We start from the raw sequence: 27,366 nt of genomic DNA, 5'->3' as shown, positions 1-27,366 counted from the left end.
AGTATGTGTGTACAAGTGTCCCTTTCTCCACACTTTCATTAACAATTGGAGAGTATTTTTAAATACTAGGAACTTCATCATTAAAGGGAAACTGTCAGAGGTCAAATGACCCTGTACAGCCAGCATTAGAAGGGGTGTTCGGTGCTCTAGAAAAGGGAAGAAAATAGGATTTATGTGTATCTTTTACTGTTTGTTTTTTTTTCTCTTTAAATCAGCAGAAAAGAAGGTATCTTAGCACTAAAGCAGTTATTTCCTTCTTTATAATGCTGATTTCATAGGTAAACAATTTAAAGTAGATATGTTACAATGGAATGTTTTTTTCTCATGACTCCCTTATTTCTCTCAGCAGCTGACCAGTCATTGACCTAAAGATCTTTTCTAAATTTCTGAAGCCATTCTCTATTAACCAGCAGTATTGACTGTATTAACCAGCTGTATTGACTGTTGGTAAAGTTGCTGACCAGTAGGCCTCATTTTCCTCATCTCTGAATTAAATTATGTGGTTTCTAAGGTGCCTGCTCTGTAAAACTGGAAGATCTTATGAAATTTTATCCTGAGAGTCAGAAGAAAGTTTTGTTGTTGTTGTTGTTAGCTTGCAAAACTGGTTGAATTTTGTAGTAAACGTTTTCCTGATGTGTCTAAGGACAACTGTGAATTGCAGTAAGTATCAATTCATTGTCTATGGGCTGTTTTTGTTCTAGGACTTTGATGTTAATCTACCCTTTGCTTTTAATGTTAACTTTGTCTTGTGACACTTTTGACTGTTTAATAGAGAGGACCAAAATAACCCAGACATAGATTTCATTTAAGAATTAAATGTATAGAAAAAGAAGGTATCAAACTGGTGGGCATGGGAAGGATTATTCAGTAAATGGGAGTATGATAATTGCTAGTCAGAAAAAAATTCACTTAGACCCTTGCTTTAGACCATATGCCAAAATAAATTGTAGATGTATTAAAAATTAAATGTAAAAAAAACCCTCTAAGTAGAAGAAAATAAGTGAATATTTATTCAATTTTAAGCTTATATGATAGCAAAATAATGAAGAAAATTACTAATGGAAAATTAATCAGTTTGACCCCTTAAAAATTAACTTGGGAAAACAGTTTGGCTTATAAAGTTAACCACACACTTACCATGTGACCCAGCATTTGCTCTCCTGGGTATTCATCTTAAAGAAATGAGAGCTCATGTTCACAGGATAATCTGTACACAAATGTACATAGCAGCTTTATTTGTAATTGTAAAATACAGAAAATAACCCAAATGACTTGAATGGAGTAAATGGAGAAACAAACTGTGGTAACATCTATAACATCCAACATCTGTATAATGGAACACTACTTAGCAATAAAAAAGAATGAACTGTGGACACATGCAACAACATGGATGGATCTTGAGGGCATTAAGCTGAGTGAAAAAGCCAACTTCAAAGGATTACATATTATATGATTCCATTTAGATAACACTCTTGACATAGCAAAATTATAATGATGGAGAATAGATCAGTGGTTGCCAGCAGTTAGGGTTTAGGGAAGGGCATGACTGTTAAGGGATAACACAAGGGACTTTCTTTATATTGATGAGTATTATTGAACTATTTTTGCAACAGTTCTAATCCCCAATTGTAGTGACAGTTACTTAAATCTAATCTGCACATATGATCAATTTCATAAAGCTATACAGACACACACACAAAGAAAAAAAGTGGTGAAATCTGAACAAGGTGTGTGGCTGAGTTAATAGGTTGTACTGATGTCAGTTTCAGGGTTTGATCATGTACTGTTGTTGTTTACCGTATTCTTATTGAGGGAAACTGGGTGGGAGTATACATGAGAACTCTCTGTACTATTTTTGCAACTTCTTGTGAGTCCTAAGCAATTTCAAAATTGAAAGTTATAAAAAATTAAATAAACTATGGTACATCCAGACAATGGAACATTATTCAGTACCTAAAAAGAAAAAAGAGCTATTGAGCCATGAAAAGATATGGAGAAAGAACCTTAAATACATAGTACTCAGTGAAAGAAGCCAGTCATACAGTGTGTACAGGCTACATACTCTGTGATTCCAATTATACGACATTCTGGAAAAAGCAAAACTATGGAGACAGTAAGAAGACCAGTGGTTGCGAGGGCAGGGGAGAGGGAGGGATGAATAGAATAGGTGGAACACAGGATTTTTAGGGCAGTAAAATTATTTTGTGTGATACTGTAATGGTGGACACGTCTTTATGCATTTGTCCAAACACATAGAATGTACAGCACCAACAGTGAACCCTAATATGAACTATGGACTTTGGGTAATAATGATGTGTCAATGTAGGTTCATCAGTTGTAACAAATATACCACTGGTGGAAGATGTTCATAATAGAGGAGGCTATGCATGAATGGGGGTAGGAGATATATGAGAAATCTCTGTACCTTCTGCTCAATTTTGCTGTGAACCTAAAACTTATTTAAAAAAATAAAGTCTATTAAAACAAAAAAAATTAACTTGGGTCAGAAATAAACATTGAAAAGTAAAGTGAGGAAAATATCAATATTCGTAGCCATTATTAGAGATAAAATTTTCATGTCTTTTATTTATAAAGAACTCATACAAATCCATAAGGCAAGCCCTGAGTCCCCAGTGAACTGGAAAGAGAGCTCAAGAGAACAAGCAAGTGCCCCAAGAGAGACTTTTGTAGATATACTTTTGTAAGTGTTTATTTGAAATTTTCTGGAATCCCCAGATTCAGTAATGTACTACCAATGCCCATGGAAACATACACTAGAAGAGAGTGTGTTTCTTCTTTTTTTTTTTTTTTTGCCATTATATTATAGCTGTGTAATCCCACCTAAGATAAAAAATAGTTTAAAAGATAAAAAAACAGAGCACTGTAAATTTGCATAGTTTTGAAGTTTCTTTGAGAGAATTTTGAAAGACTTTGTTCTATGTAATCAGTTCCCTAAAAAAAAAATCTTTTTTTTTCAGGTATAAATTAATTATTTGAAAGCAATTGAACAATGGAGCCAGACATCATTCGAATGTACTCTTCATCCCCACCACCACTAGACAATGGAGCTGAGGATGAGGATGATGATGAATTTGGGGAATTTGGTGGGTTTTCCGAAGTTAGCCCTTCTGGTGTAGGGTTTGTTGATTTTGATACACCAGATTATACTCATCCCAAGGAAGAGTTTGTACCTTCAAACCATTTTATGCCAATTCATGGTTTCTCAGAAAATGTAGATAGCCTTACAAGCTTTAAGTCCATTAAAAATGGTAATGATAAGGACATCACTGCTGAACTTTCTTCTTCTGTGAAAGGACAGTCTGATATTTTACTTTCTACCACCAGCAAAGAAATAATTTCATCTAAAACTTTAGATACTTCCATTGATGGCATAGAAAGTCCAAGAGATTTAAATAAAGTAGTGGAGCAGAGACAGAATGTTGGAACACCTGAAAGTTTCTCTCCAGGAGATTTTAGAACTGATATGAATGTTGTTCATCAAAACAAGCAGTTAGAGAGCTGCAATGGTGAAAAGCCTCCTTGTCTGGAGATTCTAACGAATGGGTTTGCAGTACTAGAAACTGTAAATCCTCAGGGAACAGATGATCTGGACACTGTAGCTGATTCAAAAGGACGAAAGCCTCTTAGCACTCACAGTACTGAGTATAATTTAGACTCTGCACCTAGTCCTGCGGAGGAATTTGCAGATTTTGCCACATTTTCCAAAAAAGAAAGGATACAACTAGAAGAAATAGGATGTGCAGTTTTAAATGATAGAGAAGCACTTACCATTCAGGAAAACAATAAAATTAATAGAGTCAATGAACTGAATTCTGTAAAAGAAGTGTCCTTGGATAGAAGCATTGACAATAAAGGAGACAGTGCTGGAGAGGATCAGGTTTGTGTTTCAGAAATAAGCATGGTGAGTAATGGAGTTTTCACCAGTGAAAAACAAAGCCTTCCAACATTGCAACAGGATGAATTTTTAAATTCAAGTGTTCAATCAAAGGCTTGGAGTTTGGTAGACTCAGCTGAAAATTCAGAAGCCAGTAGGAGAGAACAATATAAAACTGAGGAAAAACTTGATTTATTTACTTCTAAACGTGCTGACCTATGCATGGATTCTACTAAAACTCACGATGCTGATGATGAAGTTGCTTCTTCCAAAGAAGAAAGTAGAAAGTTTACTGATTCCCAAAGCCTCAGCATTGATCCTACAGAAGAAAATGTTTTGGATGATTCTATAAGTGTAAAAAATGATGATAGTAGTAATGACTTTGTGACTTGCAACGATACCAATGAGGATGATTTTGGTGACTTTGGCACAGCCAGTGGCACGACTCCACCTTTTGTTACTGGTACACAAGATTCAATGAGTGATGTCACTTTTGAAGAGTCCTCAGAGCACTTTCCACATTTTAGTGAACCAGGTGATGACTTTGGAGAATTTGGGGAATCAAATGCTGTCTCTTGCCCAGAGGAAATTATATTTACTGAGTCAGTTCTAAAACAAACTTCTGATAGTTTATCAGAGGGATGCAATTTGGCAAGAAAATCTACTGGGACAGGCACTGAACCTGTTTCAGAACTGAAAATTGGGCAAGAAGGTGAGTTTGGAGATTTTGATTCTGTGCCAAATATTCAAGATGACTGCAGTGATTTTCAGGACTCTGATGATTTTGCAGACTTCAGTTCAGCTGGCCCTAGTCAGGTTGTAGACTGGAATGCTTTTGAGGATGAACAGAAAGATAGCTGCTCTTGGGCTGCTTTTGGAGACCAGCAAGCTACTGAATCTCATCATCGAAAGGAAGCCTGGCAGTCACATAGGACAGATGAGAAGATTGATACTCCAGGAACCCCCAAAACGCACAGTGTCCCTTTAGCAGCTTCCACAGGAGCAGTTGCTGGTGGTCATTTACAGGAAACAGCCACTTCAGCTCAGGTATTTACTCATTTTCTCTATTTTGTATGACATATTAATTGCTATGGAGGTTTCTAATTCAGCTTTTCAAAAAGTATTTTTTAATTGGGTACCTGTTAAAGGCATCTCTTTATGATACACAATGCTTGCCAGATTGGTAGATTAGTTACATGTTTCACAATCATTTGGTTAACGTTAAAGAGACATTCTTATAATAATCTTGGTAAGATTTTTCTTTATCTCAGTAGGTTTCTTTAATATTTACAGAAATATTAAATAATCATAATCATCAACTTGGTTTTTTGATAAATATAAATACCACTAATGTAAAAATTCATTAATTAGTTAGTGAACTATTCTAGCAAATCCTTCAGTTTTTACCTTTTTAGTGATTTTAAAAGAAGGTTAAACTGAGATTTCAAAGATTTTTTTAAGCTTCAGAAAATAATGTCTCTTAATTTTGTCTATCAAAGACCTAGTTTTGATTACAAAAAAGAGCAAGCAGAGTTTGAAACCTCAATCTGTGCTGAAGGCTATAGGGACTTGAAGGATAGAAAAAGAATTTGAAGAAAGCAGATATGGGGCTCATAATTTAACAGCTAATAAAAGGCCTGAGGTGAGGGTGTCAGATGGATTAAGGGTTAGAGCTAGAACATGCAACAGCCATAGTTGACTTAGCCATACTGTGACTATTTATTTGCTTATAATTTCTTGCAAATGTATATTTATGTTTACTCTTAGGAAGTAGGTTTGTCAGGAATATTTTTACCCCTTAGCCCCTGTACTTTATCCTTTTCTGGTCCAGATTCTTTCAGAGAAGATTCATTAAGATTTATTTTGACCTAAAGTAGCCCCTAGAGGTGCAGTTTGATATCCAGATTGTTCCCCAGTCCTGAGTTGTACCCTGTGCTAAATTTAACCAGGGGTATGGAAGAGAGCACTCCCTTGAATATAACTGCTTTTTATTGATATATGTAACACTTGGTCTACAGGCCTATTTTAAAAATACTGAGAATAAAATCAGAATCTATAAACTTTGCTTCTCCAATTATCTTTTGCTAAGCAAACCATTTTCAATTGGAAATATTTCCAGAGTCTGTTAATTAAAATGGTTATACATCATTGCTTTGATATTGCTGATACATTAAGATATTGTAGAAATTGTGGTACCACCAGTTGGAGTGCACAGCTAATCACTTTTCATTTGACATTGAGTGTCTGAATAGCTTAATTTGCTAATTCAGTTATTACATGGTTTGGCTAATGTGTATTATTCCTGTTGAGTAATTCATTATTGAGGCAGAAGTTTACAATTTTAAACAAGGAATGAATGAATTATATAGTGCAAAGTGAAGACTGTTGGGTTTTGACCTAATCGTTTCCCTGTTTAGTTTCATCTTATTAGAGTATAGGGTGACACTAGGATAATCTTTAATTTATAGCCTTAGAACTTTTAACATCATCATATAATGTATTTTTTAAAGTATGACCACTTCAAAAAGGAATTTTTTGCATCATAAGATTGAAGTTATTTATGTGTAATCTGATAACTGGATATAGGAGGAAATAAAGTACAAGGGCTTTATGGAATCTTACAGATCTGAGTTTGAATCTTGACTCAGAGTCATATAAGCGTTATGATTTTGGACAAGTTCTGAACTCAGTTGTCTGTAAAAAGGAGGTAATATCTGTTGCAAAGGACTTTTGTGAAGATAAAATGACAGTAAACGTTAAAACGAGTGAAAAAAATCTATTGAAAAATAAGAATCTTGTATGATTCTATTTTGTAAAAATAAAACAAAAACTATATGGATGTGTCAAGATGCTTTGACTTCCTGAGATTTGTCTGGTTCAGTCCTCAGGCTTTTCTTTTTGCTGAATGGCTATGCAAAATGAGCAGAACTTGGAGATGCATGTTGGAAAGGAGAAACTGCTGGAAGGGGGCTAGAAGAGAAGTTTGGAAGGAAATTGAGGTGGGGAAATGGAAAGTGACTGAGCTGGAAAGTGACTTCCATTCTTATCCTTCTGTTGTAAAGGAGGGTTGTGACCTGTAGTTTCTTCCTTTTCCAGAATCTGCTGGAAATGAACATTAATCTAGTTCTCTAGGAGAGGATTAGATGTATTAATATTTTTCTTAAAATGTTGCTCCTAGTTGCTACCATTTTGGGGACAGCACAGAAATCCTCACATATTAATGACACTAAAAGTTAGATTTTTTAATAATAAAATGATTTATCCTTGTTGAATCTTACCTGTATACAACAATTCTGTCTTGAACAGAGTGCCCGCAAATTGTGTTTTGACAGAATGTTGTGAGAGTCTTTTAGAATACAGAGCTCAGTTAATTCAATTAAGCAAACATGGGGAACAATTCTTTGTGAAGTCAGACAGATGGTATAGTTGTCATTTCAGATTTCTTTGACTTTTTTGCTATGTATGTGACATTGTCCAGGTCCCTGTTTTTTTAGTACTTTCCTTTTTTCAGCCTACCAGAAGGATATCTTAACATTTTAATAAAATATATCTTCCCTGGGTCAAGAGACAATCGATTATTGTAACTTTATTGCTATAATTGGTTACTTAGGGAAAAGTCAACTAAGAAGAAATCTTTGAAACTTATAAAATGTTTTCAGTCAAGCCAATTCTCAGATGGTGAGTCCAGCAAGCCTCAGAGGGTTCAGGCCTTGATGTAAAAGCCATAATGACCATTTATTGAGAAATATTCTTCCCCTTCAGTGAATATTTTTTTCTGAGAACGCAGAGTTCAGTTTATTTCATTCTCCTGTTAACATTCTTATAAATTGTAGAGAAAAGCAAGTTAGTGGTATCTCTACTGTAGAAGTTGGAAAAAGGTCAAAATTATTCTTCACTTTTGGGGCTGAGATTTAAAGCAAAATAAAATGACAGTAACAAAAAACAAAAATCTCCTTACTTTGAAAGCAGTTCTTTTTCCAAAAGACCATTATATGTATTGTTTTAACAGTTTTTTGTTTTTTGGTTTTTTTTAACCTGTTAATGTTCCAGAAAGGAACCTTGATTGAAATAGCCAAGATGCCTTTTCTTTGGTATAAGGTAAAGGAGATAATGCCATGAGCACTGCATTAAACTCTGAGCTTTTGTAAAATTTTCAAAATAATCCTCTGGGTGTTATTTGAGAATTTAGGTAATTGGTAAGTAATCTCCTTATATTAATTGGCTATAGAAAAAGAAGCTATGAGTCATTTTCTTTTATTAGCCATCTAATTGATAATGCTACTGGGAAAATGTTATTAGAAGATTTATCTTGAGAGCTTTAAAAATTGAGTATCACAAAAAGGAAAAAGAAGAGAATCACTAATACTTTGGCTTATGTTATTTTGAGATTAAGTTATTGGTTTGCTCACCAGAAAGTCAGCATTCTCAAACTGAGTGTAACTACATTTTCACCTTCATTTATTTAATCACCTGCCTAAGATTTGTGCAGGTTTTCCTTAATGTGGGTGAACACCTGAACTTATGACTGAAAACATAAGTAAGCAACAAAATAAATTAAGTGGTCAAAAGGTGCAACCTTCCAGTCATAAAATAAATAAGTCCCTGGAGGTACAATGTACAGCATGGTGACTATTGTTAATAATACTGCATTGTGTATTTGAAAGTTGCTAAGAGAGTAGTTCTTAAAAGTTCTCATACGAGAAAAAAATTTGTAACTATGGTGACCATTTTGCAATATACATATATTGAACCCTTATGTTGTACGTATGAAACTAATATGTCAATTATATCTCAATTTAAAAAAAAAAAAAGAAAGAAATGGAGATTTTGGCCGTATAGCTCTTTGCTTGCTTGAAGTATTTGGACAGCAATTTTGTTATTTTTCCCTCAGAAAATGTGAAATTCTGTCTTTAATTCCAAAATAGATAGAAATACTTTATTAGATTTATCCAGAAACTGTGCAGAAGGGGCAAACTATCTTTTTAGAGCAAGTGAGTACTACAATTGGTTACTCTTCTTACATAGCTTGAAACTGGGGATTGATAAGTATACAGTTGTAGATTGTACTTGATATCTTACTTAATATTTAATGGTGGTAAGGCATAAGGTATCCTCTTACATGGAAGATTAAATTGCCCAGTGGATTTTATGTTTCTTCTAAACTTCCACTTAAGAACAAGACCAAATTCTATCAATATTAAAACTATTGACATTAATCAACTACTGTTTGTAAGGGAGAAAGGAAAACTAACTAGAAATATGTTGAAGGAATTTTAGAAATTACCCTAAAATCAAGATACTTTAAAGGGGATACGCCTTTGAGTGGCCTCAGAACCATAGTCTAGGATCCTCGGTGCTGTTCTTATACACTCCTTTGGAAAACTGAATGAGAATTTCAATACACAATCTTTTTATACTCTACTGTAGTCATTTACAAAATAGAGGTGTATTAATCATGGTTCTCCAGAGAAGTAGAACCATACATGCATGCATGCATGCATGGAGAGACAGACAGACTGACTGATGTATTATAAGGAATTGGCTCATGCAATTATGGAGATGATCACTAAGTCCTAAGATCTGTAGTCCGCAAACTGTCTTCAATTGATTGAATGAGGCCCATCCATACTAAGGAAGACAATCTGCTTTACTTAGTCTACTAATTCAAATATTAATCTCATCCAGCAACAACCTCACAGACATATCTGAAATAATGTTTGACCAAATGTCTGGGCACCCCTTGGCCCTGTCAAGTTGATGCATAAAATTAACTGTCACAAGAGGGAACACCAAATATCCATATATAGCTTTCAGGATTTTTGGAAGACCTGTAACCTGTTTGTAACTGAGCCACATCAGTTGAGAAGCTCTGCATTAGATAATATGACTTATTTGCACCAGTTTATAAAATGAAAGGGTTTTCTTCCTCCAAACCCAGACATGGAGATAGGACAGAACTGGGAATGAGTATAAGTGAATTCATGCATAGTGCTTTGCCCTCATTGATGAATTAAAACATTGGGTAATCGTTTTTGCTTTTCCAGAAACACTGTATGTGTTGAAAAAAATAAAATATAGAGGGATTCAAGGTAAAAAGGACCCTGATAGGAAAACAAATATATGAGAAATGAGAAAATTGGGAAAGATAGAGAAATCCTATAAAAGCCAGTGTACCCTTGGAGAGTAGTATAGCTAAGACCACATATGACTTTTGTGAGCCCCTTCCCCATAAGATATTTAAAATTCTATTTTATAACTTGGTATAAGGTTGATTATGTTAATATTAACTATTAAAACGTTTTCATGAACCCCTAAAATTATTGTGGACCCTAGGCCCTGTGCCTACTGCATAAGTTGGCCCTGATTATAGTATAGTACCTAAAAATCAAGGCTGTGGAGTCACACTGCTAGATTTAGATCCAGCTTTCAGCACTGACTTGCATTAGCCACTTCTCTGAACCTGAGATTTAGAGAATAATAATAGTACTTACTTCAAAACTCTCATTGTGAAGATAAAATGAAATTGTGCATATTAAAGGTGCTTAGTGCAGTGTCTTGCACATAACTAGTGCTCAATAAATGTTAGCTGTTACTGAATAATCTCAGAAATGCACTTCTTAGGAAATGCACTTCAAAGGTGCAAGAGGGCTTCCCTGGTGGCGCAGTGGTTGAGAGTCCGCCTGCTGATTCAGGGGACACAGCTTCGTGCCCCGGTCAGGGAAGATCCCACATGCCGCGGAGTGGCTGGGCCCGTGAGCCATGGCTGCTAAGCCTGCGCGTCCGGAGCCTGTGCTCTGCAACGGGAGAGGCCACACAACAGTGAGAGGCCCGCGTACCGCAAAAAAAAAAAAAAAAAAAAAAAGGTGCAAGAAATAGTGTTGCCAACTGGATTTTTTGGTGAAGAGCAAAAAGTAATAGGGAGATAAATGAGAATTTGTGTGGGAGTGCCCCTAGTTCAGCTGTATACTCACCTGTCAGACTATTTTGAGAGCAAAAGTGCTGCTTCTGGCTAGTTTCCCTTCTCAGAATAGTTTTGACAGGTAGGAACTCTTCTGAGCCCAAGTGTGCTTGTCTGCAAGTAGCAGACCTTCTCCTTTGGCTTCCTAGCGCTGGAAACGGTAGAGAAAATAAAAAAGGGAGTCTGGTACCTGTCTGGAAAAGCATTTGCCTTTCAACCCTGCATTTATCAGAGCCCCCTGTTCTTAAAATGTTTAATGGCTGGATATGCTGCTGTTTGCAGGTTTAGAATTTGATATGTGTTTGAATTGACAGACATGGCTCAATCACCAGTTTCCTAATTCCAAATACAAGGGAGAACTGATGACTATTTTTCCTCTTTGACTTTGAAGTTGAAGGCATTTGAAATTCAAGTAACTGGAGTGAATATTATTTTATTTAGTTCGCTATTTAGTTACTGTTGTAACCTCAGCTAAATATTTAATATGCTAAGTGTGTGTGTACTTATTTTGTTACCCTCACATTAATTTAGAGTGCAGCACTGGCTCTTTAGTAAAAATTTACTATTTGCTTTGTTGGAAACTATGAATAGTAGTGTTAGATGAATAATTTGCATATGTACAGTAGAATAAATTGAAGTTTAAATAATATTTCACTTTACTGACTTTAAGGCTATTGCATGTGTTAGACTACCTTGGCTGACAATGTTGAGGAAAAAAATTGAATATGTTTTAAAACAATTAAAATTATTTAATAGTCTTCAAGAAACAAAAAAACCCAAAACTTTTACCAGTATCAATCTTTACCCTTTTTATTTATTTATTTATTTATTTATTTTTGGCTGCGTTGGGTCTTCGTTGCTGCATGCTGTCTTTCTCGTGAGCGTGAGCTTCTCATTGTGGTGGCTTCTCGTTGCAGAGCACAGGCTCTAGGCGCGTGGGCTTCAGTAGTTGCAGCGCGCAGGCTCTAGGGCGCATAGGCTTCAGTAGTTGTGGCACGCCAGCTCAGTAGTTGTGGCTCCCAGGCTCTAGAGCACAGGCTCAGTAGTTGTGGCGCACGGGCTTAGTTGCTCTGCGGCATGTGGGATCTTCCCGGACCAGCGATTGAACTTGTGTCCTCTGCGTTGGCAGGCAGATTCTTAACCACTGCGCCACCAGGGAAGTTCCAACCTTTACCTTTTATCTCATGCTCAAATTTTATGAGTTTTTTAAAATTGAGTGTCTGATTACAGTGTTTTGGGAAATCTGTTTTTTTTGAAAGAAATTTATCTGCTTGGTCATAAGAGAAACTATTCTTGTGGTAGGTTAGTTTCTCTTCTTCTGAGTGTTAATGTTAGTTATATTCTTGTACCTCGTCTACTTAGCAAGTTACTTGGGCTATGTTCCATCGTATGTTTGAACTTTATTGTGCTTCTTGGGAAGTAAAGCATCTTAACACACCTCATGTGTGGTTTACACTCTTTGATTTTCATAATGTGATCAAGATTTAAGTCACAAATGCCAACAGTCAACCAAAATGTTCACGAGTTTTCAAAATTTAAAATCCCCAAGGGGCAGCAGTAACAGGTTCTCATTATATAAGCAGCTCTTAACAACAGATATTTTTTAATTAGGTACCTTTTTCCCAACTTGATAGGAGGATCTTGGGGACGATGCAAAATATTTGGATTATTTAATTTCTTGATATAATATGTTAGAAATTGATATAAATTGAGACAATTATTTTCATAATGATTTAGAATGCTAAACAGTGGTGGAGAAATAGCCTTAGTGAGATTTGAACCTGGTTTTGACGTTTATTCCTTGGCAGGCCACTGTGTCTGTATGTATCATCTATATAATAACAACAGTAGTGATAAAAGCTACCACTTCTTGAGCACACACTGGGTGTCAAGCATTTACTCCTCTAATTTATTATTCACCTTGTAAGGTAGGCCCTGAGAGCTCCAGTTTATAAATCCTGAAACTGAGTCTCAGCCCCTTGGGTCCACAGTCCTCTTTTTTTTTTTTTTTTTTTTTTTTTTTTTTGTGGTATGTGGGCCTCTCACTGTTGTGGCCTCTCTTTTTTTTTTTTTTTTTGTGGTAGGCGGGCCTCTCACTGTTGTGGCCTCTCCCGTTGCAGAGCACAGGCTCTGGAGGCGCAGGCTCAGCAGCCACGGCTCACGGGCCCAGCCGCTCCGCGGCATGTGGGATCTTCCCGGACCGGGGCACGAACCTGCATCCCCTGCATCAGCAGGCGGACTCTCAACCACTGCGCCACCGGGGAAGCCCCCACAGTCCTCTTTTGAAGTGTTATAATTGCATCAGCTATTTACTTACTGGAATTAACTAGTAGTAAATGAAATTTGGCATTATTTATTACCATGAACAAGATAGTAGCCCTTTTAGCATCAAACTGGTCTTGTAGATAGTTGGAAATTAATATACTTTTAAAAGTAAAATGTTAGGAAATTTAATTTTAATCAAAATCTTTGTTACTTCTGTTAGCTGCTTTCTTGTTGAATTGTTGAGGAGTTCCTCCTTGTGGTGAGTGGTGCTGGTCAGTTAGTGGATTCTGGTTGTTTGAATATTTATTTAAAAAATTTATTTATGGCTCTACCTCCGGGGTCAGCAAACTATGGCTTAGCAGACAAATCTGTCCTGCCACCTGTTTTAGTAAATCAAGTTTCATCGGAATACACCCACACTTATTTGTTTATGGATGGCCTGCAACACGAAAATTATTCACTATCTAGCCCTATAGAGAAAAATCTACCAACTCCTGCTCTACCTCATTCAGCAAAAGATTTGAAGCAATTGACTCTAATATCTAATCCTAAAGACATATGGAACTTTCTTTTAAAATTTCCGTGTAATTTTATTCTTTATGAGAAAAGGTTGGGAAGAAGTTTAAAACAAAGTTTAAGTGTGATCGGGTTAAAATAATGTTCTGTTTCCTCAAGTACATTCCACTAATTTGAGAATTTGCTCACTGGTATACCTAAGACCTGGTAGTTATGTGTAATGATTGATCCAAATCATTGAATATGTTTTGAGGTCCTTTCTTTCATCCTTAGATAAATGTTTTTTCTATCCCATTAAAAGGATAACAAAGAGGATACAAGAAAGATTCTGTTTTAATTTACAGAGAAATAAAATTTGGTCATATGTGAGTTTTTGCTTACCCTCACTGCCCAAGAGGAGCCAATGCTTATTATGTTTCCAATTAGATGGTTATCTGATCCCTTTAAAAGTAATGTCTGTCCATTCCCTCTGTTGAAGTGAGTTAAGTATGGGTCGCCTTGATGCACTCAAGTTTCACAAGCCTTGGGATCTTGAGTCTACTCTTTACTGTAGGTTTCATAATTGATACTGAGAACCTTTTCCCATTATCACATACATGAATATAATGAAGGTGTTAAACTTTTGTAGAGATAGCAGGAGTACCCTGAGACCAATTATGCAGCGTCAAGTTTTTTGCTCTGATACTGCTTCCAAAAGAGATTTTGTTTTGGAAAATAAGTATGTGAAAATTTTTCCTTTTGTTTTTAATTTTCCTGTTTGCTGACTATACTAAACAACAGAAATCAAGCATTAACTTGTTTTGTTACTTGGCAGGAAGTACCACCATGATGTAGCATTTTCTTGTACGCAGGATGACATTTCAGTAGTACACTTAATCTTCCAACAAGTTTTGACTTAAAAGTTTGTATTCCTAGTTGATGTTTAAGTAGTAAGGTGAGCTGAGTTGAAAATATTTTACATGTATCTGAAATAAAGTTAGGCAAGTGGGAATAAATGTTATTGTAGGTTACACATGTAGACTAAACCTACTAGTACCCCCAAAATCTAAGTTAATCTAAATCCAACAAGTTTTAATTAATAAAAATGCTCCAAAAATGCCAGTGTTCTCAGAGAAAATACTCTAGGGGATATGCAGGCTTTGCTTGGAGGAAAGGTAGTGTACTATTCAGAAATACAAATATGCACACCATAGAAGAGTAGAGAAATGGAATTTCTAAAAGATAGCACAGATCATCAAAATGATAAATGAGCCATTGAATTTCTTGGTAAAAATTGAGACATTCATTCCTACTTTGGTTTCTTCTATTAGCAGATATTTCTAAAAGGTTTTCACAACAAGGTCATTCTGTATAGCACAAGGAACTATATTCAGTATTCTGTGACAAACCATAATGGAAAAGAATATGAAAAAGAATATATGTATATGTATCACTGAGTCACTTTGCTGTACAGAAGAAATTAACAAAACATTGTAAATCAACTATACTTCAATAAAATTTTTTAAAAATTAAAAAAAAGGTTTTCAGAATTCACGTGTTCATATCCAGGTTCTGTTCAACTATAATAGGATAATACTCTTTGAAAGCATCCAGTCTTATTGTTCTAAATATAGAGTATGTGAGTGGTAGTAAGAAATACCCCAGTGTTATGGAAAGATTGTGAATACTGTCTGGTTTTTTTGGGTTTGTTTTTGCTTGCAGATTATTCAAACTCTGAGATTGCTTTCTCACTGTACAATGGGGTAGTAATTTCTTCTTTGTAGAATTTTGTAATGGATTAAGTAAGATAATGTTTGTAAAGTGCCAGGCATGATGCTTAGTGTGTAATGACATTTATTTGTCATTACACAATTATTTAAAGCTGTTCTATGAGTAGTTATTCTTCTTTCACTTAGTGTTTCCTGTATCTGACTGGTAGTTCCCCCACCCCATAGTAGCAGACAGGGTATTGTTGTATGGGGGTGTGTGTGTGTAGTAATGATAAAGCTACGACATTATTAAAATTACAAAAATGAAAATAAACTTTTGGGGGGTGTTTTGATGCAGACAGCTTTACTAAACCGCCTGGAGCGAATTTTCGAAGCATGTTTTCCTTCCATATTTGTCCCTGATACTGAAGAAGAAGTTACTTCCCTGAAGCACTTGCTGGAAACAAGCACCTTGCCAATAAAAAGAAGAGAGGCCTTAGCTGAAAGTGGGTAAGTAGTAGACACTTTTCAGATAACATGTATATTTGTTAGTTGCAACTGTTCTAATTTATAAGGTTATCGAAGGTTATCTTAAACCATTAAGGTTCTAAGACATTACTGTGTTTAAGTTTAAAAAATTATATTGTGCTGAAAGATAAGATTTAAAAAACTCTCTACTTGTCTATTTTTGAGCTTTTTTAAAAAAAATTCTAAATCGATATTCTAATCAATTTTATATATTATTTTTTGATTTCCTAGTATGATAGATGAAAATTTAGATCTTACATCTGCTATTCTCTTCTCTTCATCTTCCCAGTATACTTATATCATAGTTTTTGGTTAAATTGTTATTTGGTATTTTCATTATTACGATCATATATATAGTGTTCACAGCTAAGCCACTATTTTCTTTATAGTATACATTTTTCCTGGATTTAATAATTGCCTCTCTTTTTCATTTACTGAGTCTTTCGCTACCCTCCAGCAGCCTGTTAATATAATTTTACTTGTGATAAGACCTATCAAGCTGACCATTCCATTTTTTACCTGGAGTCCTCCATCTTCCAATTCCTTCCAATCTGGAATGGATCATTCTGGGCCCCCTAAACACATGTTGTCTTGGGACTTCCCTTCACTTAAATCCCATTTTGGTGGAGCACATCCTCTAATAGCCTCCTCAGAGAAAAAGGTACACAGGAGGTAAAATTTTACTTTATTCTACCCCTACATCAGATTTATAATTTAGGGTCTTTTGTTGCTGGTGTTCTGAAATTTCACAATGAAGTATCTCGATATGAATCTTCTTTCATTCATTGGACTGAGTACTAGGTAGGAACCTTTCAATCTGGAAGCTTCTGTTCTTCAGTATTGAGCAGTTCTCTTATAATGACAATTACCTTCCCTCCATTGCCTCTGTTTTCTTTCTGGAACTCCTATTAATTATTAGATGTTAGAGGGTCTAGATTGACTTGCTAATTTTATTCTTATTCCTGGATACTTCTGTTACATTTCATTACTCCCCACCTCTGGAGGCAGGATTTCTTAATTTCATTGAAGATGAATATTAGCTTTGCTTCTTGACTTTTGTTTTGGGGTGATTTCTGAGAACAGAAGGGGACAAAAAGGTTGATGTTTTGCCATCTTTAAACTGTAGATATTTTTTAAAAATATGCTAGCTGTACAGATAGTTCATAGTCTTAGACCCAAGAGATTCATTCTCAGGAAATAACACAATTCTGCAATAACACACACCATAAAATACAGAAAGATATTCTTGCACTACTAGCAATAGGAGCCAAACAGTAAGAACAACTTAATTAAAACTGTATGATGATTGTGGCTAAATAAATGATGATGCATCTGTCTAATAGAACATTACACAACCACTGAAAAAGATACATATGTACATAAGGAAATGCTTAAAATCTGAAAAAAGAATACAGAATTTTAAATATGCTGTAATTGCAACTGTGTATTTGTGAGTCAAGACTCAAGGAGAAAACATATTAAATAGCTCCAGAAAGATGGTGGGATGCTGGGTGGTATCTTTCCTCCTTTTAAATATTTTTGCCTTACAATTTAAAAAGAATAACATACAGGCCAAATTTTTGCTTGATTGTTTCAAATGAGTTTAACTTACTTTTCTAATGACTAAGTGTTGGCTGTTGATTTCATTCAGATAGTAGTTATATACTCATGTTAGACACAAGATTAATTGAAATGTATATTTCACAGTCACATTAAAAGTAGAATTCATGGTGAAAGCTACTGAGTAACCCATGAAAGCTATTGAGTAACCCATGGCTTCATCGTGACCTTTGCAGGGAACTGCTAGATGTGTGGGCTGAGCTACAGGACATCCATGATGCACATGGCTTGAGATATCAGTGGGGCGGCTCCCATAGCAACAAGAAGCTCTTGTGCTCCTTGGGAATAGACACCCGAAACATTGTGAGTTTATTAGTACCTTGGAAAATCCTTTAATCAACCTATGAATGTTTTTAAATTCTGTCACACTTCTGTTGAAACTAGTTCCTCAGAAAAATAAATATTAGTTGGTTTAACATGTTCATGTATTTTTGAATATGCCAACTTTTAGGCATAAATCTATCTAGATTTTTCTGCAATATTTCTTACTTTTAGGAAAAGTTGTTTTAGTGTTTTTCCTTAACTATAAAATGAAGGAATTGGGCTAGGAGATCAAAAATATAACCCCATAAGGGCAATTTAACAATTTCTTAAATTTATCATTCACGATGTATGTAATAAAGCATTACAAGCATATTTTGGAAACTTTCATTCTATGACAGATCATTCTCTAAATATATGTTCTTTCTCTCTAACGTACGTATATAGCTCTTCACGGGCAATAAGAAGCAACCTGTTATAGTGCCCATGTATGCAGCAGGATTGGTAAGTAAAAAGATGTCTTTGCATGTGTTTATCATTGCTGCATTTATTCTGTAAAATCATCTTGCATAGCATGGCATGGAAAGTGTATTAATTATAGACACTTTTGTTTTAGATTGAAAATTATTTTTTATCATAGTAATATTAGTGCTCATAACTTTTTGTAAAATCCACCTTTGGAAGTCTCTCTCTTTTAATTTGCTTTTAAAAAGAAGAAGCTGAAGTATCTGAAGCCTTAGCTATCACTTGTGTTAATGCATTTGCAATTATTTTTAAATAATGCAGTATTGAAGCCATGGATGTATATCAGAGCTTGGAAATATCAAATTATAACAAATGAAAGTGAGTCAGGACCCATAATTGGTATTTAGTTTTTCCATTAATGTTTTAAACGTGTTGAATTTTGTTTTTTCAGATATGCCAGGTAGTCCAGGAAAACTGAGGAATTTTCATTCTGTACCTTATCAAGACTCAGTCACATTTTAAAGTTTGACTTGTTTGTGGTTTTTGGCGTGTCTTTGAGTTATTGGTGCATAAAAATGTCCTATCAAACTAAAAATATTTTAAAATTCTTTCACCAATAACTTGAAAATAAGAAAAAAATACTGTGTTTAAGATAGAGAAAAAAATAACTGAGGAACCCTTGGTATGGAGTTTAAGTTTAAAAACCCTTTATGTGCATGTGAAAATGAATTTGCTGTGGAACTTGACCTTTTTTTAATCTGCAAACTTTTCCATGAATAAGCTCTAATTATTGTTATTGAATTGAAATGTTTGCTTTGTTTTGTTTTGTGGAATTGCACAAAAACTTCTGTGCTTGACCTTTTTTAAAAAAATCAGTTTCTGCTCCTTTGTGAATGGTTATCTTGTATTTTCAAAACATCTTGATCATCCCTACTCTCTTTTATGTTGTAGGTAAATGTAATCCAGAACGTTTCTTTAACTTTCTGGTTATGTGGATCTCTTTCCTCAGGGAGTAGCATTCTAGAGATTGTTGGTGGTGTTACTGTCACATTCTGAATAGGAAGTAGGAGTTTAATTTGTGGGCACTTTTCATTCAGCATGTTGGCGACAGTAACCTACTTAATGCTCTGTGTTAGGGTCAGCACATTAGCCAATTCTTTAAGTTTTATGTGGAATTAGAGACTAATGTCTATGCTTTTTTTCCTATCTTAATTACAACCTTTTATTAGTAATGTAATTTTACCATTTTTGTAAGCTTTTAATACCAAAGTTGGTTTAGTGAATGTATCATCTCCTCCTCCATCTTTGTGATGCCTTATATTTAGAAACTTATTCTTTTTCATATCTGGTTTCAAATTTTAATGATACCTGAATTTTTCCCATGGTGCTTTACACACATGAGATGTTCAGTATCTTTTGATCTCATCTTGAGGAATAGTACCTGAAATTGTCATTTAAGTCACTGGCTCTGAGACTTTAATGTGCATTGGAGTGGCTTAGAAGCCTCATTAAAACACAGAATGCTCAGCACCACCCCCATAGTTTCTTATTCGGTAGGTCTGGGGTAGGGCTCAAAAATTTGCACATTTGACAAGTTCCCAGGTGATAGAGAAGCTACTGATGGGGACCACTTTGAGAACCACTGACTTAAGGGAGAGTTCATATTAGAAAAGTTGACTAAGACTAGTAATTGTTTGCCAAATGCATGGAGCCTTTGTAGAAGGGCACACTAGAAAGCCTGTATCATGTGTATGGTATTGAATTAGACCATGAATTTATTTTCATTTTTCAAGCTGCTAGGTTAAAGCCTTTCACGTGCACTGTTAAGAACTAAATCTGTAAATTGCTTATTTAGCTTATGCTTGATTTTATGAGGGTACGGGGAGTCTCCTGAAAACTTGGTTTTAGAAATGCATAGATTCTAACTATAAGATTCCTGACTTAGCAGCTTTGGGTTTTTTTCCCCAGTAGTAAAGGGAGACTTTTATTTGGTTGATAACTATTCAAGAGCTTATCAAGTATTACTTTAAAATTTGTAAAAGCTTGGGCCTTTTTTCATGCCAGTAACCTGGATTATTACCCATTATTTTTAGTGTTTGGTAGAACATTAATGCAAAATGCTGATTTTTTTCTTCTTCTTTGTTTCTACATCCATCTTGAATGTTTTTCTCTCTTACTCAAAAAGTGTGTTAGATTCATAGTGGAATATGTAAGATGTTTTCCCCTCTGAAATGACTGTCTCTGCTTTGCCAGTCCAAAGAACCAAGAACTAAGGTTCCCATCTATAATGGAGCAAGGATCAAACACTAAATTCACATTGAAACATGTAGACGTCATCACATTATATGGTGTGTTTTAGACTCACCTCTCACCTCTCCAAGCACCACCATGGTGTAATGTGTATGAAGAGTGCCCTTTCCTGCAGTTTCAGATCTGAAACATCAGAATAATGTTGGATTCTTAGGGCATGGATGTGATATACTGTTCTGCTTGCCTCTTCCCCGCTCCCACCATCCCATGTGCTTATGCTTTTGTGTGACAGTGATAACCAGGCACTTTACAACAAATCCAGTTCAGTTACAACGTCTTGCTTCAAAAAGTTTGGATTCCAAAGGTATTATTATGAAACATTTCCCATTATAGTGCTGTAAGATTTTCACGAAGCAAAATTTAGGACTAGTTCCTTTTTGTCTTCAGTTCTTTTCAGATGACCTGTTTTCTTTCTGCTTTCTGCTAGATTAACTTTCTTGTAAAAAAAGTTTACAAAGTTTATGGGCTGATCCTTCCCCTCCATTAATGGCTAATATGCCTTTTTCAGGGTATGTTAGAGCCCACCAAGGAACCATTGAAACCACTATCTGCTGCAGAGAAAATCGCTTCCATCGGTCAGACAACCACTGTGTCACCAGAAATGAACACATGCACATCTGACCAATTCCAGGTAAAAATATCTGGATGTATATAGATATTTTTATGCATGTATATACACGTATGTCCACACACATTGTTGTTTCCCTTAATATATAACTTTTAGTTTTTAAAATATTTTTAAAATTTAGTTTCATGATGTGATTTCAGTTACTTATTAACATCCCTTGAAATACAATGAGCAAATTCTCTTTAATTTAAAAAAATAGAAAAGGCAGTTTGAGAACTGGCTGGCTATGGGTAAGAACCTATCCAGGACTTAGTCTTTTTACCTATAAAATGAGGACTTTGAAGCAAGCATCCCTAAAAATCCCTTACAGCTTGAACATTATATGATCATTATTACTGACACACAAATCTGGTAAGTGCTAGATTTCAAAAAAATGGAAAACACTGCATTTATACCAGCTCTTCAAGTCTGCTACAGTGTCTTTTTCCTGAAGCCTGCAAAAATTTTATAAAGTAATAAAATTTAGGTGTGTTTATTAACATCAAAAACTGTTGTTTTGAGAGTTTGAATAAAGCTGTTAAGTTAAAAATGATGTAGCCTTTAACAAAACATTCTGTGGATTAGGAAAAAAAGAAGGCTCTCTTACCTTTCTTATCCTTTACCTCCTTGGGACATTTAAAGCCTTCCCTCTTACTTTTTATCTGGGAGAACATAGCCACTTTGGTTTGCTTACTTTTTCGACATCGAATTAGAAACTGACTCAGTGCTGGTTAAACATTGTTTTTTAAAATATTAGTATTCTTAATGAACATTACCATTTCTAAAACATATTCTTGCTGTGTTTGTCATTTCTTAACCTTAAATATCATCTTTGATTATGTCTAACACAATAATGTATGTTTGGACAGCCTTTTCCAAAATGTGTGTTCCACTGAACACTAATTCCCGGAAATGCTCCATTAAAGAAGGGTTCCATAGTGAAGTAAGTTTGGGAAATATTTCATATCATACCCTACAACCACCCTTGGAGATTCACAACCCACACATTAAGGACTCTGAAGAATTTTGCAGTCATTTCTCAAATTTACTTGGCCACAGGACCCTTTTCTGAAGAACATACTTTGGAAAATAATTTTGTAAAGCAAGGTCCTACTTTTTCAGGTGTGTTTCAAGAAACATCTAATATTACTGCTATGTACCACTGTGGTTTATACTTGGGCTTAGCTTAAACATCCCTCTGAAGCCAGTTTATTACTGGCACTGAATTAGTGGGCAAGGGGACCTAATGCGTAAAAATGCCTGACCTTATTGATGGTTGGGCAACAGGCAAGGTGCCTTGGGCAAAATGTCTCAGTAGGTTGAATCTGTCCTTAGCTCTCTTCTTTTCATTGGCCTTATATATTGCCCTCTGGCTATCAGCTGCTCTCCCAGGCCTGCCATGTCTATGCAGGTTCCAAAATTACTTCTCCCACAGCACATTCTCACTTCTGCCCCAGTCAACATTCTTATTCCTACAATGCTAGGTGTTAGGAAAGTAATTTGAGCAACTGCCTGGTATGTTTTCTGGAAATGGAGCTGTTCTTACTTGAGGCCACTTGTTGCTACTTTTACTTGCCTCCTTCTCTTCTCCTGTATCTAACCACTTCCACGTGTTACAGCCCCATAAGTTATTGCTTATTTTATCAGTTAGCTGTCACCTGTCATTTTTGCCTAGTCATACCTCATACTTATCATCTTTCTTATATAATTTAATTATAGACTTGATTAAAAGTCTAGATAACCTAATAAAAACGTGTGTTAATTTAACAGAAGATTTTTAATAGAAATTAATGTGTGTTAATTTAATGGAGGTTAGTTGCAGCTCCATATGTATTCAGCTGCTGCCACCTCTGTGCATACATATACACCCCTATGTACTTGTAATCAAGGGACTCTGTCCCTATTTACAGGCAAGTGTAGGAATTTTCAGCAACATTTAAGCATATCTAACATTTTTGCTGGAAGATGGAACTTGGTCTCTTGCTACTTATATTTTTTAAAAGCTCTTTTTAAGCAAATATGTCCTTTTATTCTGTTTCATGCACACATTTCTCTTTTTAAAAAATACACATATAAATAATGAATTAACAAGTTTATTCTGTACTTTTTTCTGGTAGTTTGTGATCCTCACTGGCTTTAGTTTTTAGGCTTTTGGGAAACCAGTGAGAATAATATTTCCCAGTGGAAATTCAAACTTATTTCTGAATTGACTTGAGCCTGTGTAGGTCTGCATTCTAACATTCAAATTGAAGATTTCAGCATGCGTATCAGAATTTTGTGCTGAGATGCCTAACCTCCATCACTAGATTGCATGACCTTTGCTTGGCTCCATACTTCTGATTCAGGTTAAGATACTTAACAAACATCTGAAATGCATTGTAAAGATTCTCTATATAAAGTGATATTTCTTACCACTATTCTTTGGCATGCAGTGTATATATTATATATATATTATATAAACATGTATATATTTTTCACTTAACATTTTGGCCATGCAATATTTCTCCTAGTGATAATTTTCAGATTAAACAGCCATAGCCATTAGTGCTAGAAGCTTAGCAAAATGTGTCAGGAAAGACCTGTTCAATACCTAAATTTCCCCGCGCCCCCGCCCAAAGCGTATAGCAGACCTTCCTTTTATGTTTTGGCATCATTGAACAGTGACTTTCAAACTTAGCATAGTTGTATAATTCTCATTATGACTGCATTCTTTTTGGTCTGTCTTTTCTATTTCAGTTTGGTACCCATTGAATTTTTATCTTCCACATCAGTTTGTACTCATCAGTCTTATAGCCATTGCATCTCTTGTTTAGGAATTTAATATTTTACTAACAACTGTTAATGTTTTTTTAAAAGATACTTTTACCTGAAAAAAGTTTATAGGTAAAAAGCAATAGTGATACTTTTTGTTGTTGTCGTTTGCATCTTTATCCACTGAATTTCAAGGTCACACCATTCATGGTGCCATTGATTCCCCTCTAAGATCAGTACTTTAACCATACTTTATTCACTGCTGAGTAAAGTCAGCTCTCTGGCTATTAGTTATCCAGCTAGTCACCACTAGCAAACTTCTTTCCTTAGGCTACTTTATGTTGCTATTTCAGTTGTGAATCAGAGTTTTAGAGATAGAAGAAAGAAAAAATGACTATCTAGCACTGTACTCTCTTTTTACACTTAGAAAACATACTTGGAAAGACTAAGTGATTTACCCAAAAGCACACATCAGTGGTATAGCTAGGACTAGAGCCAGAGTCTCCTGTCTCTAGTCTTTTCTTTCCCCCTCTTTTTATTATGACCTTGTCTCCTTTCTTTTGTCTCTGCATTAATCATTCATGCCACATTACTTAAAGTTGTTTGAAAACGTTTCATTCCAGTGCTTTCTCTTTAAGTTGCCTACTTGTCTGTGCCGTTAGTTAGCCTATAATTATTTAGGTATCTGTTTTTCATCTTTCTCTTTTCCACTAAATTTTGATTCATGATTTAGCACCTCATTATTATAATATTGGCTGTGTCTTCAAAATGCCATACACCTCTGCGAGAAGCTAAAATTCCAGAAAATCACTGAAATATTTCAAAACATCCAGCTACTTGACATCATTTAGGTAAAACATGTTAATGAAAGACCTTTGCTCCATTTACCCAGAAACTTTTTTATTATGTAAATCTGGGTCTGGTCCATCCAGTCAGTGTTGAATAGTTCTAAAGGTGTTTCTGATCTAGAAGTAGAATAATATAAGTTGAATCTGTTGGAATGCCTAGAGCTTTTTGTTTGTTTTTGAGATCAGCTAAAGAAAATCTTTTCTAAATGTTATTTATCGGTCTTGCAGGTAGGTTATAAACTAGATTTTCACCAGGATTTTTTAAAATTTTATTTGAAATAATTATAGATTCACAGGAAGTTGCAAAGGTAGTACAGAAGAGGTGCCTTGTGTCTTCACCAGTTTCCCCCATGATTACATCTTACATAATCATAGTACAATATCAAAACCAAGAATCTGACATTTGTGCAATAAGTGTGTGTGGTTCTATGTCGTCTTTCCATGTGTGTGACCACCTCCCCAGTCAGCATACAGCATTTCTTCCATTTCCACAGCCAAGCCCCCGCCCCACCCCACTCCAGCTCCCACAACTCTCTCTCACCCCTGGCAACCACTAATGTTAGTGTTTTATTTTGTTTATACCTAGCCCCTCCACCTCCAGGCCCGACTTATATGGGGGAGACTAAGTACTTATAGTAGCATGCCTATAATTGGTTATCAAAGCAATTGTATTATAATGTCATGGGATTGAACTTTCAAAAATAGCCGATTCGTGTTCCCTTCCTACAGGGAACAATGTCTTTGTCTACACAGAAAAAATGATTATAAAGTTGTTGTTTTTTTAATTTATTTTTTTATATTTTATTCATTTATTTTTGGCTGCGCTGGGTCTTTGTTGCTGCGTGCGGGCTCTCTCTAGTTACGGCAAGCAGGGGCTACGCTAAGGTGTGCGTGTTGCTCCGCGGCATGTGGGATCCTCCCGGGCTCGAACCCGTTTTATATTTTATTCATTTATTTTTGGCTGCGCTGGGTCTTTGTTGCTGCGTGCGGGCTCTCTCTAGTTACGGCAAGCAGGGGCTACGCTAAGGTGTGCGTGTTGCTCCGCGGCATGTGGGATCCTCCCGGGCCAGGGCTCGAACCCGTGTCCCCTGCATTGGCAGGCAGGTTCCTAACCACTGCACCACCAGGGATGTCCCGATTATAAAGTTTTAATAAGTGCCTACCTTACAGTAAAGCATGGTGGTGAGCAATATAGAAAAAAAAAAAGATGGCAACATGTTGATAGTAAGAGTCTAATAAAACACAGGTTATTTCAATAATTGTTGCCAACACCACCCTCAAAATAAAACAAGAAAATGAAAAAAAGACTTTTTTCTTGTCAAGAATATTCTTAAAATCAAGCAGTGATCATTTTTAAATGTTTTGTACTACCTTCCATCTTCTATGTATCATTTGCTCATTTTATCTTTATGTGTTTGGTAGTTAACAGAATTTAAAAACCTAGAATAGTCAAATGAGTTCTGAGTATACTTTTCAGTACATTATTTTAAAAATTAAATTCTAATACTGATTATAAGTAATTTCTAAATTAAAGATGATTAATTTTTTAAAAAATTTTATGTATAAGGAAACCAACTCAATTAACCATACATGTTTATACAACTAGTTAATTAGTCTTTAATAACCCAAATTGCCTCACTTTCAGTGGTACCTTCTCTATTGCATTATATTATCTATTAAGAAATTTTAAGTGGATAGTCATTTAAAATAAAGTGGATAACTCTTTAGTGAAAAAAATCAGTGATGTTTTTAAATATTTTTATTGTAACCAAGCCAGTAGTTTAAATCATGATTTGAGAATAGATTGAAATCTTGACATAGGATCAGTCCATAAATTTCTGTTTGAAAATGTAAAGATAATTCCATTTCTCAGATACAACATTTTTAATGTCAACAAGCTGTACTGTTTATAAATTTTGCAATTTCAGTTTGTGTTAATATTTGTAGATAACCTTCTGAAATTGTAAATTATCCCAATTTTGTCTTTAGGTATCTTATTGCCTAATGATCTTGCTATAATAGTGTTTCGTTTTATTTTTAAGGATTCTTTATGTTGCTACAACCTATACTGATTAATTTTGATTTTCTGGTTTTCAACTCTAGGAGTCTCTACCACCCGTCCAGTTTGACTGGAGTAGCAGTGGCCTTACTAACCCTTTAGATGGTACGTCTCTCCGTAGAGCCTCTAGCACCAGAGCTAGAGTTAAGAAAGCTACAAAGTTCAGACAGACTTCTCTCTGCTGACTTCCTTTTTTGTTTGAACATAACTTCTTATCTTTGGAAATTCAGGCTTTCTTTCTGAATAGTGATTGCTCAAGAAACCAGCTGTTACTAGTATTAACAGTATTAATGTCCATATATAGGTAGTAGTAGCCAGATAAAATTTTAGTTTCTTTATCTCAAGTCACAAACAAGCTTCTTTATTTTTCACAAATATCTAGGCAGTTTAAATGATATTTTAGGTAAGATCAATTTACTTGAAATTTTTTTTTGTAGTTTTAGTTTATGGAATTTTCTTGGATGCAAAGTCTTGTGTGTAGAGGCTGCTTTAAAGCACAAAGCACAATTATTTAACCAAAAACAATGTGCAAATAGATCCATATTTATTGACTCAGTAGTTTTCAGATTTAATAATATTTTATAGTGCACTTATA

General features: G+C 35.1%; 1 protein-coding gene across 2 annotated transcripts in view; it reads left to right on the top strand.

The window, feature by feature from the left end:
* Nucleotides 1–3,010: 3,010 nt before the first annotated feature.
* The window catches only part of AFTPH (aftiphilin), a 37,322-nt gene continuing 12,966 nt past the window's right edge, over nt 3,011–27,366 (top strand). For both annotated transcript variants that reach the window (XM_007464113.1, XM_007464112.1), the window contains exons 1-6: nt 3,011–4,942; nt 15,681–15,832; nt 17,647–17,773; nt 18,179–18,235; nt 21,015–21,137; nt 26,816–26,876. In XM_007464113.1, the coding sequence (XP_007464175.1) occupies nt 3,011–4,942; nt 15,681–15,832; nt 17,647–17,773; nt 18,179–18,235; nt 21,015–21,137; nt 26,816–26,876 (2,452 nt within the window). The remainder of the gene's footprint in view (nt 4,943–15,680; nt 15,833–17,646; nt 17,774–18,178; nt 18,236–21,014; nt 21,138–26,815; nt 26,877–27,366) is intronic.

Source organism: Lipotes vexillifer, unplaced genomic scaffold (genome assembly GCF_000442215.2).
Source record: "Lipotes vexillifer unplaced genomic scaffold, Lipotes_vexillifer_v1.1 scaffold311, whole genome shotgun sequence".
NCBI classification, from domain to species: Eukaryota; Metazoa; Chordata; class Mammalia; order Artiodactyla; family Lipotidae; genus Lipotes; species Lipotes vexillifer.
The sequence above is the reverse complement of the archived record's forward strand: the minus strand, read 5'-3'. Positions and strand labels throughout refer to the sequence as shown.